General features: G+C 45.1%; 1 protein-coding gene across 1 annotated transcript in view; it reads right to left on the bottom strand.

Annotated features, from left to right (window-relative positions):
- Positions 1 to 276: 276 nt before the first annotated feature.
- LOC119453754 (RNA polymerase II subunit A C-terminal domain phosphatase) overlaps positions 277 to 13,524 on the bottom strand; it is a 99,706-nt gene continuing 86,458 nt past the window's right edge. Inside the window, exon 11 of the mRNA XM_037715812.2 lies at positions 277 to 964. Coding sequence (XP_037571740.1) covers positions 463 to 964 — 502 coding nt within the window. The 3' untranslated portion in view covers positions 277 to 462. The remainder of the gene's footprint in view (positions 965 to 13,524) is intronic.

Below are 13,524 nucleotides of genomic sequence, written 5' to 3'. Positions count from 1 at the left end.
GCTTTTTCTCATTAGTTCTACAATTCTATAAAAGAAAAAGTTATTTCCCTTATGCTTTCACCGGCTTCCGTGTCTGGTTGCTTCATTTGTTGTTACCTTTACTCGCCCTACTGTTACACGTCAGCAAATTTTGGCTCTTTGTCACAATGATCTGCCGTCATCTACATTTTAGTATGTCAAATTAAAATATCTTATTTACATACTTTAATACTTGCTAAACGTCATCCTCTTGCGTGCGAGGAGCGTGTGTAGAGTTTCTACAAATCTTAAAATATGGGTCACTAATCATTCAAAGCACATAACAGATGAAATCACAATATGAAGTTTCGAAATAACTGAGCACGACTGCACAACACTTTTTTGTTTCTCTTAAAATCATTTTTTTCACACCTTTACTAGCTACAGCATCATCGCATCACAAGCAGTCACCAAAGATACTCGCAGTAGATTTTTCACCGGGTCTCAGAGACCCAGGAATTCTCTTTCCACAGCTGCAGCCATCTCTTCATCAACAGAGCCGATCGATGCGTTCGACCACTCGTCTGTGGACCTTTCACTGTTTGACCGATCACTGTCCTCCGGCAGTTCACTTCTCGGAAACTTTGGTGGCTGCGATGCCTCATCTTCTGTCAAACATTCGCGCCCTCTTTTCCGGCGCCGGCGCTTCCTCCATCCACGTGGACACTCGCCACCTGAGAGCGACTCGGCTGACGATTCGGTGTCCGAATTATTCCTCACAGCCTCTCCGAGCATGGTAGAGTCTTGGCTCGACTCATCCTGCCTCCTTTCTGCATTCTCTGTGATCTGTTCTTTGTCGTTTTCCTCATTATCCTCATCATCGTTGCTGCTGCATTCGTCCTCAACTTCGCGATCCATTTCCAGCAGCTGCTCCGACGACATGCTCAGGTACGGGTTTGCCTTCTCGTCGAGTTGCGGATGCTCGTCTTTGCTTGACGATGCTGTGCTGCATTAAAGAGAGTAAAGAACACAATTCAGTTAAAGTAGTAGTTCCTTTCCCCTATGCTTTCCTGGGCTTCCCTGTCTGTTTGCCCTTTGTATGGTCATAAAAAGAAATCGAACTCAAGCTACTCGATTCCCCTTATTCTTCCTGATCATTGCATGGCAAGGGTTTGAAACTTGGCAGCTTCAATGTCAAAGCAGCACACCAGTATTTATTGGCCAGTTTCATTACCAAGATAGAAGGATGTTTCCCAAGGTAAGTGTTAAATCGAACTGAAGACAGGGTTGATTAATTTGAGAAGTGCCAACAAACAATTTATTAACACTATGTCCCCTTCATTTGATACTGGACCTTGTCACTGATCCCGCAGCACATGCACAGGCTATGGAGAGCACCTGAACACTCTGAAACTATAGCCCGTTGCCCCTCCCCCCAGACTCGCCCCCATCCCTGAATATCCAAAGACGTGGCTGACTAAAGCCACTACATCGGAAGATCCAAGAGTACCTGGCGAACCTCACCGAGTCAGATTTGATCAAATTTGCCAGTGAGGCTCTAAACTGAGACTGTATGAGCTTTAATAAAGTTCTCGCACCCTCTCTGTTCCAATGCTCACATACTATGTGAACCATGTGGTTGAAAAGATGTTCCACATCCGTCACCATGGCCATGAGAGGCATTGGCCGACACTCCCGGGGTTGGCGATGTGGTACACAAATACCCAAAAAAGTGGCTGGAGGGACAGCCACTGCCATAGCTCAATTGTAAGAGCACTGCATGCTATATATAATGCGGAAGACATGGGTTTGGCTCCCACCACCAACAGTTCGCCCTTTTGTCTACTTTCATCTCATTTTACCTTAGCATCTTTACATTTCAACAAAACAGAACAGTTTTTATGCCTTCCCTGGCTTCACTGTCTGTCGGCTTTGATACAGTTGGAACTAACAATCAAGCCCCTGGGTTACCCTTATTCTTCTTACTCATTCTGCAACATGCTCTCAAGAATGAATGCCTCCTACACAAGATCTGCAGGCTTTCTGACAATAACTACAGGCAAAGCGAATAATAGCACAATGAATATAAAATTATAGATGTAACGTTAAAATTAAGAGGAAGGAAGCCATATAATGTGTAGGGCAGAAAATTGATGGCCTATTGGAGCTACAGAATTGGTGTTGAGAGAAGGGAAACAGTCACAAGTGGAAAAGAACCAGTTGGTGTGGTGAAATTACGAAATTTAAAGTCACAGGATGGTGACAGCCAATGCAAGACAAGGGTAAGTTGACACCGCTGTTATTGCAGATGACATAGCATAGGCTGATGACAATTAAGCTTCTAGAGCTACATAACTTTAGATATCTCCTGCACCTCTTTTAGTGACTGTGCACTGTCTCTTGTCTAGAGAGTGAATAAAGAGTAAAAACTGGTGTGACTTCAACGTAAGTTCGATTCCGTCAACACTACCAGTGGGCTTGACTTCCAACATGAATCAGTAACATGAATCACCCACCGCACATAATTTCCAGCTATAGTTTAGATAGTGATAGCCACTTTCCCATGAAACTTGGGGGAAAATGAGCAACACGCTCTCACAACAGGGGGTTGCGGGACCGCCAAGGTATCTATGCTACCCTTGGAAATTTTTTTAAAGACAACAATCACCTGCCACACATACATGCTGTATAGAAGTTGCACTTTGTGATGAACTGGTTTGGCAGATTCGGACTCAATACTAATGCCAAGTTTTGCAGATGTCTCAGCAGTTGGCAATCAAGTTTTTAACAGCGAAGCTGTATAAGCTAGCCGTAAAAAGTATGGTGTTTCACAGAAAGCCATCCGCGCCGTAGCCATGGCAACCAGCAACGCCGCAGCTGCTAGAACACCTGGCGCAACCTACCGCCTGTGTACTGCCAAGTTACAACCTATCATCCGTCAAGTTACAACCTAGCATCAGCCAAGTTGCAACCTAGCATCAGCCATAATAAGCCCCTACGATCGCCCAGCTTCGCTGTTTCAAGCCTTGCGAGGCCAAGGGCGAGCTTAAGCCTTTTTTTTATTCTTGATAACGGTTTTCTTAACCCTGGGCCTCGTCACTTTGGACACAAACTATGGCAACCCGATAAAAAGGACATGGCCACCATCACGATGTAATATCTTTGTGTCATGTGGTAGTTAAATCCATGTATAGACTCTAAGGGGAGTTTTCCTTTCCTCTCGAGTTTGTTTTACCGACTATGGGGCAGCACCGGCACACTGATAAACGGCTTCATGCGCAAACTCAGCCTTGGCTCCCATCAGTGGAATCTGTGGTGTAGGGCACGTTTCCGTTCCTAGATGGAACCTTCAACTACAATACCATAAAGTGTATTTGATACTATGTGACAAGCCGCTGTTATGGAGGGATGCACATTGCTACGTGCCAGAGTAAAATAGTCTCGAACCTTAAACATAGTGAACACGAACATAATGAATTATTAGATAATAATATAGTACATCTAAATAATTCCTTGCCTATATCATCATGTAATGAATATATGCTAACAAATATAGGATGTAACGAAGGTGTTTACGTGTGGGATGCGAGTATGACATCAAAAGGTTTGACTGTAGCTTGTAAACTGCCACCCCTTTTTTGGCATGTAGAAACAACACTTCACCTCCTTCACGCAGGCCTCCTTTGTACGGACTGAGGAGACTACACTCCAGAGGAGGACCATCTGCCGAGCACTACACTTGCATGTCTCTCTTGGTCAACACTTAATTTTGGTGAGATGCTAGCTAGCTGAGCTAACTTACCTAATGAAGCCAACCCAGATTCAAGGCACCCAGTGCCTTCAGTGCCCACCGCAATCAATATCACCAGCACATTGCTTGCGATTGGCTGTTACGTTTGTATAATCGAGAGCAGGAAATGTCAAAAGAGGCTTTTCTTGTTTCAATCAGCGTTTTTTTTTAAGAAACACGCATTTAAGTGAGCATAGAACCTGCAATACATGTTGAAGAAAACATAAATTAAAGTTTTTGGGAGTTAATAACTGAAATATAAAATTATCTTTAGCATCCCTTTAGTGTGAAGGTGTGGTGTTGAGAAACTTATGTACAGTCGCCAAACAATAGTTTGGATTCAATGTGGACTGTCTAAAAGTCTGAATTATCGGGAGTCGATAATTTTGAATTGACTAGAAAATAAGTCACTTTATTCTGCAAGTGGCATAAAAGAAAGTGGATGCCAAGCCCGTCGGCCAGTGCTGTTGCACGAAAACTAAAGTAAACATTTATCGCCAGTCGCAAATGACTACTTTTGACTGAACAGGTTATTATTATTATTATTTGATTTGGAAAACATATACATAGGAAAGAGAAAGCGAGAAGCAAGGCAGGCAACTGCCACCAGAAGGGGCACAACGCCTGCCTACTCTACGGAAAGGATGAGAGAAACATAGAAGGAAAGATAGGAAGGAGGGGAGGAAGGAGGAAAGGAAGAGCGAGATGACAAATGTCAAAGAATAAAGTACAACATACAGTAGGGCCCGTCCCTGCAGGTCAAGCTACTAGAGAATGTAAAATAAAAGAAATAGTTGCTGCGAGTTACAAACGTGCCCCTAAGTTCGTTGCTTCTAGAAAAGTAAGGAGAGCCCGATGAGCTTGATCACGTCGAGACGCACAACCACTGGGGTATAAACATTCATCTAGAGTCGTACACCGCAGGCCAAGGAGATGGTAGTCCCTCACTAGTGATTTGCGTTGTGCACTGAAAGCGGGACATTCCAATATGAGGTGCTGAAGTGTCTCGCAGCCACCGCAAGACGTACACGATGGACTAGTCACACGTCCTTGTCGGTGTAAACGTTAGTGCACATTAACACAGCCAACCCTTAGCTTGAGTAGTTGCGCTCTAGCGCGTCGAGGCAAGCCTCGACCGCGAACACGCGGCGGGAACGTTCCATTTGTGACGCGCTGGTCTGGATGCTGCTTGAGTAGGTGGCGACGAATCAGCAGGCGAGCGTCATCAAGCTTGCACAAAATTTCAGGGCAAGCACAGTCGTTATGAGTGCAAGTTGAAGCCAGTCAATCAGCCTCTTCATTTCCAGTGATCCCTACGTGCAAAGGTATCCACTGAGCAACGAGAGATACCCCATGTGATAAAATTTTGTTGGCAGAGTCAGTAATGCTGCGCACAATTGGGCAATCAACCTGACTGCGTTGTAATCTGCTAAGGGCAGCGCGGGAGTCCGTAAATATGACAATCTTCGGCGGTGTGGTTAACTCCTCCTGCACATATTTCAGTGCAACATTAATTGCTGCTAGCTCCGCAGTTGTTGACGAGGCTGGATGGGGTATATGAAATATACGTCGTACTTGAGTTGAAGGGCAGCAAAAAGCTGCAGAGGCGCCTTGACCGTCACTGTGTACAGATGCATCTGTAAATACTTGAAGGTAATCTGGAAATTTCTCGAACATGTGCGACTGAGCCAATTGGAATATGGCCAAAACAGGCATATCAGACTTTTTGTGTATGTCAGGGATTGTAAGGTAAATGGGCAGCACGTGTTTGGTGATGTCTTGCGGCGGCGAAGGCATAACTGAAGCATCATGTTCAGAAATGTCAGTAATGTTCATAAATAATGCTGCCATTTTCCAATGTGAGAAAACGGGCGGTGAATCAGACGATCAAGGAGCATTTGACCATTCGATGCGCGGTGCAGACGCTCAATATGAAATAGAGCTCTCTGGTCTGCTTGTAGCCTTAGAGGTAAATGATGTGCTTCAGTGAGTAATGGAACTCATTGCGCCTCACGAGGTAGTCCCAGCTGAACAGGTTAAGAAACAATGAAACTACCCGCGTCACCAAATTCAGACAAACACCAACAAGCAAGACCACGCATGTGAAGGGGGTGTATTGTAACAGCTGAACTTTGCGAGCGGGCCTTTCTGCACACTTCAAGAGCTCCATTACATTTCAAGTGATAGGGGCGTCAATGCCCGCGGCTATCAGTGGGCGCTGGAAAAGGGTATTTATTGATAATGCAGTAAAAAAGAGTTTTCTCTTCTTTTTTCGCCATGCATATATAAAATTGATTAGGAATTTTATTTTCGTCGAATGAATCTAACTGTGTCTCGCTTTAAGTAAAAACACTTCTTTGTTTCCGAATGTTTGTTTCCCCCAAACATAGTCCCGCTGCAATCACTGCTCCCATAACCAACCTTGCTGATGTCGGTGGCAATTCATTCTGAACCACTTTCCGCCTGAAGCTTCGCGACCGACCTTCGAACATCTATGAGCAACAGCATCCTTGATACAATAACATGCTGTCTAATCACAGGGCCAGGAACGCACCTGTCCATCGATGCGTTCAGTGCTACTCAACCGTGATCATCCAGTATCTTCAAAAGTGATTGTATGGAAATATGAACCAAGTTTGGCAAAGCATTGCTGCACACACACATGCTTGCTTGCGACCCGATCAGTCCGTATCTTGACCACAGTTACGCTGCTGCTATTGACAAACGAAAGTACTACAGTCGATGCATGCCCAGAATCTTCATCCTCTGGCAACATAACAGAAGTCAACTGTGCTTCGATAGCTGAATGATCGTAGGTTTTTTGCAACAGTGATTGTCCAGTGCTTCCCTCACTTAAATTACCGCTTTACTTGGCACAGACATCAAGGATGGTGTTGGTGTCACATGAAACTGCTTGAAGAAGTCAGCGGGACCGTGGTGCTATTTTACCATGTAGATTAATCAATGCCGGATGCCTGGAACTAACACCGAGCTCGTACCGACAATGCAGCCTTTACAACATGGTAACTTGGCTTGACATGTCCAGTGGTTCGGAAACGATCGGTGCTGGATTCACTAGTTTCCTTTTCAGGAAGGCAGTTAGTTAATTCAGGTTTAATGGCGCAAAAGCGACAAAGGCCATGCTGCGCCAGCCACAAGCTATTAAGAAATGAAATGTTAGTGCAGCGAAAGATGCATTACCTTATATTCTATGTAAAAAACCGGCTTCATCTAAAAACTCGAACAAGTCAGAGAATGGTACTAGCGGATCATCTCCCAATAATGAGGTGGGGTGTAATGTGTAAGTTATACAGATTCTGCAGATTTTTCCGTCTGTGTGTTTCTAGATATGGACATGTCATAACAATGTGTACAGTCGAACCCGTGTATATCGAACTCGCCAAAAAACGTTTATTAGTTCGATATATGGCATAATTCGATATAGGCCCGCTATAGGATTTGATGACGCAAAGGCACATACCAATAAGAAAAGTACTTTATTAATAAGGTGGCTTACTTGTGTGCCCTACTTTGGAACAAAATAGTCCTGGATTTTCTTCTGTTTCAACGACTTTGCTGCCTGCGACAGCACGCACGCCTCCACGTTGTCCAACGAGTCGGTGCAGCTGAGGCCGCAACCTTCTGTATTCACGCAATTGCGCCGGACCAACGCAAGTGCATTAATCACTTCGGAGGATGTCGGCAACGGGCCATCGTCAATTTCCTTATTGCTGTCGCTTTGGCTCGTGGTCGGCACGACGTCTGCAACGTAGTCCTCATCTTGTAGCTGACCCATGATGGCGACATCATCGTCCGCAGAGCGCCAACAGACAACAGTTCACAGAGCGCCAACAGGCAACACCACCAGCATGGACCACGCTGAATGAGGACTCGAGGAAAAGAGGCAGCAGCAGGCACACAAGCATAAAGAAAGAAAAAATGGCGCTCACTTGTACCGCCTCCGCGCCTTGGAGAAAGCACGGCGGCCTCTGATTGGCTGTAAGCGCTGCGAGCAGGCCAGGATCATTTTTTGCATAGGGTGTTCTCCCGTGCACAGCCGGGTCTAAACCACTTTTTCTAGGGTGGCGCCGGCAGTTTTCCCCGCCACTGCGAAGGAAAGCCAACTTGCTGGGACACTTTTGAGGCACACGGAGTTATATCAAACTCGGTTGTCATTACTATTTTTGTTCGATGTAACAGTAACTTTTGCTATATATCCACAATGTAAATTTACCGTGTTTAGAAATTGTTCAATATACAGGATAACTTGATATAAACGGGTTCAATATAGTCGGGCTCGACTGTATTACTGTAAGAGGTTCATGACACTTATCGCAAGTTGGCGGATCTTCTTTTGTAAGAAATTGTGTCAGATGTGTGTGCCCTATTCGAAGTCGACATAGGATCACCTCATAGAACCGTTGCTGGTGACTGCACGATTTCCACTCGCCAAGCAGGGATTTGGTTATGTGTAACTTGTTATTGATGCAGGAGTCCCATTCTTGGTTGCCATTTTGATGTCAGGGCTTTACGAATTGCTCGGATACTGTCTTTGTATGGAATTTTTGAGTGAGTTAGGTCTTTGTGCGCTGCCATGGCCGCGCATCTATCTGCCGATTCGTTCCCTGGTATCCCAACATGGCTAGGGACCCAGAAGAATCGTATGGTTCGTCCGTATTTGTTATTAACAACCATGTTTAAGATATCGCGAAGCAGTGGTTCACAGGCGAATTTTAAATTTGAAGCTCTGAGTGCACTCAACGAATCGGTGTAAATGACAGCACTCTTCTGTTTGTCGGTGATAACTTTGTTTACTGCTGTCCATATAGCCATAACTTCAGCGGTAAAGCTGAAGCAGAATTATGTATTCGAATGCTATTTTCCCAATTTTCCGTTACGGTTCCCACGCCCACGTATTGTGTTTTGGAACCATCCGTGTAAAATACTATGTAATCTTTATATTTGTCTTGAATAGTGCGGAACTCTTGCATTATGTGTTCTTGTGGGGTGTCCTTTTTCTTTAAGTCGGTTAATGTCCAATCACATAGCTGTGTAAAATCGCACCATGGGGCCAGTCTTTGCGGCCTTTCAGCAACCTGCAGCACCTCATGAGGAACGTTATAACTCTGGCAGTATTCCTCATATCGTAAGACAAGTGGCCGTATCATGTTCGGTTTATTTGTGTAGTGTAACCGAGAGTTGCATTGTGTTACGATTTTGTAGCATATATGTTGTGGTGTTGACCGAATCCTCAGTACATAGGAAAGGGTTAGTAGTGCTCTGCGGTGCTGTAGGGAAGGCTCATTGCAGTCAAGGTATAAACTTAGGACAGGCGATGTTCTGTAGGCACCGCTCACCAATCGTAGGCCAAGATTATGAATTGGATCAAGTCATTTAATGTAGGATTGCCTGGCTGCACCATAAACTACACTACCGTAGTCGAGAATGCTACGCACAAGGGACCATTAGATACGTAGTAGGCATATTCGCTCAGATCCCCAGTGCTTGTGCGATAACACTTTGAGAATATTTAATGCTTTATTTGCCTTAATTTTTGTTGTGTTGATGTGGACTAGGAAGTTCAGTTTTGTGTCCAATGTTATGCCTAAAAATTTGTAGTCTCGTTTGACCGGCAGTGTTGCACCATCCAGTGTCAGAACTGGATCGCAATGTAAGCCACGCTTCTGGGAAAACAGCAGTGTAACGGTTTCATGGGTTGAAAAGCGGGAACCATTTTTGTCAGCCCATTGTGTGAGATTATTTATTATTTGTAGCTGTCTTTCACAGGTGGATAGGTTTGAGCCGCGGCAAGCCACTTGCAAATCATCGACATATATTGAATGCATGACAGACGATGGAATGATTTTGTTAACGGAGTTCATTTTGACTATGAAGAGAGTCGTGCTGAGAATGCAACCTTGTAGGACGCCATTTTCTTGTGTAAATGTGCGTGAAAGTGTTGTGCCAAGACGTACTTGAAATGTTCTATTTGACATGAAATCGTATAGGCAGTTTACCATTCTCCCACGAACGCCCAAATCAGCCAGGTCTCTCAAAATTCCATATCGCCATGTGGTATCATACGCTTTTTCTAAGTCAAAGAAAACCGCGACAGTGCTGTTTGTGTAGAAACGCCTCACGTATTTCATGCTCTAGTCGGACAAGATGGTCAGTGGTGGAGCAGCCCTTTTTGAATCCGCACTGGTGCATGTCTATTAGGTTTCTTGATCCAAGAATGAATGTGAGTCTCATGTTTATAATGCTTTCATATGATTTGGCTAGACAACTTGTTAATGCAATGGGTCTGTAGCTGCTTGGAGATGTTGCAGGTTTGCCGGATTTTAGAAAAGGCACTACTACTGCGTTTTTCCAATCTATGGGCATTATCCTAGATTGCCATGTCTTGTTGAAAAATTTAAGGAGTGCCTCTACCGATGTTTGAGATAGGTGTGCCAGCATTGTGTAGTGGAACCAGTCAAGACCTGGTGCTGTTTTTTTACTGGCCGATAGAACCCCGTTTAATTCCTGCATTGTAAGAGTGTCATTATATCGTTCCATTGAAGCGCCGGTAATGGGCAATCTCTGTTTCTCAGCTGACTCTTTGTATTTTAAAAATGTGTTTGTGTAATTCGTTGAGATGTAAAAGTGTTTGCCTAATAAGTTGGCCTGGTCTTCTAGTGTTGTTTGTGTGCCTGGACTTGTAAGTAGTGGTATTGTGTATGATAAGTACCCTCCTTTAAATTTTCTAACCCGGTCCCAAACTTGTTTAGATGTGACTGAACTATTAATTGAAGATACATATTTTTGCCATGACGATTTCTCTGCCTGACGCCGAACAAATCTTGCTTTGGCTTTGGCCTGTTTAAAGGCTAGGAGGTTGTTATTGGTTGGATACCTTTGTAAGATTCCCCAGGCCTTATTTTGTTGTTTTTTAGCTTTGGTACACTCGTCTGTCCACCAGGGATTTAGTTTTTTGCGCAAAATACCGGATGACTGAGGTATCGCTGTTTCTGCGGCTGAGACTATAACCTCAACTAATTTTTTATTGAGTTCGTGAACGCTCAGTTCTAGTGAGAAGACCATTTCCAGTTTAGCATGCTCCATAAGAACTGGCCAGTCAGCAAGCTGCAGTTTTCACCAGCGTGGCTTAATGCCTAGGGTTTCTGGTGATGGTAAGAGTTTTATGATTGCGGGCAAGTGATCACTACCATATGGCGTGTCGAGGGCTTCCCATTTAAGATCGCTAAAAAGAGATGGTGAACAAAAAGCTAAATCAAAACAACTAAAAGTGCACGAAGTTGGTGAAAAATATGTTGATGCACCCGAGTTTAAAAGGCAGATATCATGTGACAAGATAAAATTTTCAATGAGCTGGCCTCTTGAGTCAGTTTTACCACTGCCCCAAAGAGTACAATGAGTGTTAAAATCTCCAACTAAAACAAAAGGCTCCGGCAACTGGTCTGTTAAATTTTCTAAATCTTTACTAGTAAAATAGGTATGGGGTGAAAGATATAGTGAACAAATGGTGATGGTTTTATGACACAGAACGGTGACCGCTACATCCTCGAGAGATGTATTTATTTGGACATTTCAGATAGGAGTGCCGCCCTGCACAACTATGGCGACTCCTCCTGACAGACGGCTGGAGTGTTCGCGGTCCTTACGTACGACAGTAAAACATTTCAAAAATTGTGTATTTTTGGGGCCTAAGTTCGTTTCTTTAAGGCAGAATGCAACTGGCAATAGCTTATTTATGATGTCTTTGATGTCACCAAGATTATGAATCAGGCCTCTACAGTTCCAATGGATGATGAAAGCCATTGTAAGACAAATAAAATTGTTTACTTATGTGCGTGTGAGCTAAAATGTGATAGGTGACATGTAATAAAAAGATCACTAATCAAGGGCAGTAGCCATTCAGTTACCTGTCCCTTTTTCAGCGCAGTTACAAGAAGTCTGTCCTTCTTGCTGCGCTCCAGGGAGCGCGGATCTTTTGGCGTCAATGACGCCGGGGTTTGTGGGTCGACATCCATCACCTTCTCCGGGGCATTGGACGATCGAGAGCCAGGCGCCGAAACGCGTGTCTCGGGCCGTGGAGTTCGGTTCAACTTTGGGCCCTGCGACACTGTGGTCTGCCGGCCCGTATTCGATGCTGATGGAGCAGCACTGGCTGCTACCACCAAGGGGGCGGATGGAGTTTCTGCAGGAGTACCGCACACGGACCCTGTAGACTCCTGAAACCGGTGTGACGCTGCCCCCTGCCGCGCCGCACTGGCATAGCTAAGTTGAGGTAAGTTCTAAACTAAGTTGAGGTTTCCTCGCTTCATAGAATGAAACTTTTTCTTTTACGGTGATTGCAATTATTTCTTTTTTCTTTTTTCCAGCAAGGACAGCTCCGTGAGTAGGCTGGATGGTCTCCCTTACAATTGGCACAATGTGCAGGAGCATTGCAGTTGTCAGAGGGACGGTCGTTGGCACTACACTTCGCGCATGTTTCTTTTCCTCTGCATGATTGTGATGCCTGTCCGAACCTCTGGCACTTGAAGCACCGCCTCAGGTTCGGTATGTATGGTCAGACGTTGATTCTTAAGTATCCTGCTTCAAGTGATGTGGGCACAGTACTCGTTCCAAATGTTAGTATCATGTGTTTTGTGGGGATTTGTTGGTCGTTTCGTCAGAGTGTAATCCTTTGTACTGTAAGGAAGAAGTACGCCGTGCAGAGCTGCGCAGCCGGATTGCCAGCGCTACTGAAGTGGGGCTCGGGCTCGACGCTGTTCCTGGTGCGCCTGGCTAAGCCTACACAGTTGTGTCTTTCGTGGCGTCCTTCGTGTCATCCACAGCCGTGCCAGACTTCTTTGTCATAGTACCTTAATTACGTTTTGATCTTGGAACCCTTCAAGGAGCTCTTCGTCACTAAGGTTTAGGAAATCTTCTGATATTACTCCCCTGCTTGTATTGAGTGAGCGATGTGGAGAGAGTGTGACTTCAATGTCACCGACAGTGGTGAGTTGGGCGAGCTTTTCAACTTGGTCTTTTTTTTTTCAGTTTGAGGAGGAGGTCTCCGCTAGCCATCTTTGTGGCTTTGTAGTCAGGTCCAATCGTGTTTACGAGGCATTTCGATACAAGGAAGAGTAAGAGTTTTCTTACGCTTGTGTTGCCTTCACTATGAAGGACATGGTACTTTGGGAAGGTGTCTAGGTCGGTTTGGAGGGTAAATTGGAAGATTGCATCGGTGCGACCTCTTTTCAGAGGCTGATCTGAAAGTCGGGGGAACGCTTCTGCCATAACATGGTTTCAAAATTCAGCGGCGGTGCTAGCTACCCACCACCGAGCCCAACAAGGGGACGCTACAGGTTACGCGAAACCTGCAGACGCCAGCTATGCATCGCCACTATAACCTAATGTACATACCCAAGACTGGATACATTACACACGGTTAACCCTTGCCGCCCGGAAATTCGGAAGTGAGAAGAAGTGAGTAGAAGACAGGACAGATGTAAAAGTGAGAGAAAAAGACAAAAGATTGAAGAGGGGGACAGGAAAAGGCCACTGCCGATTTCCTCCAGGAGGGTCAGTCTGGAGGTGCCGTCTATGTGAAGCAGAGGCCGAAGAGGTGTGTTGCCTCCGCCGGGGGGCCTTAAAGGTCCAAACAGCCAGCATTGGCTCAACCTCCAGGATCCCCCTTTCCGCAGACACGGCTAAGCCACGCACGGCTACGCGTGGGAGGGTCCAAACCCTATGTGCTCGGGTCCGTGGTGTCGCAACCCACCAAACGC

Source organism: Dermacentor silvarum, chromosome 5, assembly GCF_013339745.2.
Source record: "Dermacentor silvarum isolate Dsil-2018 chromosome 5, BIME_Dsil_1.4, whole genome shotgun sequence".
In the NCBI taxonomy this organism is placed as follows: Eukaryota; Metazoa; Arthropoda; class Arachnida; order Ixodida; family Ixodidae; genus Dermacentor; species Dermacentor silvarum.
The sequence above is the reverse complement of the archived record's forward strand: the minus strand, read 5'-3'. Positions and strand labels throughout refer to the sequence as shown.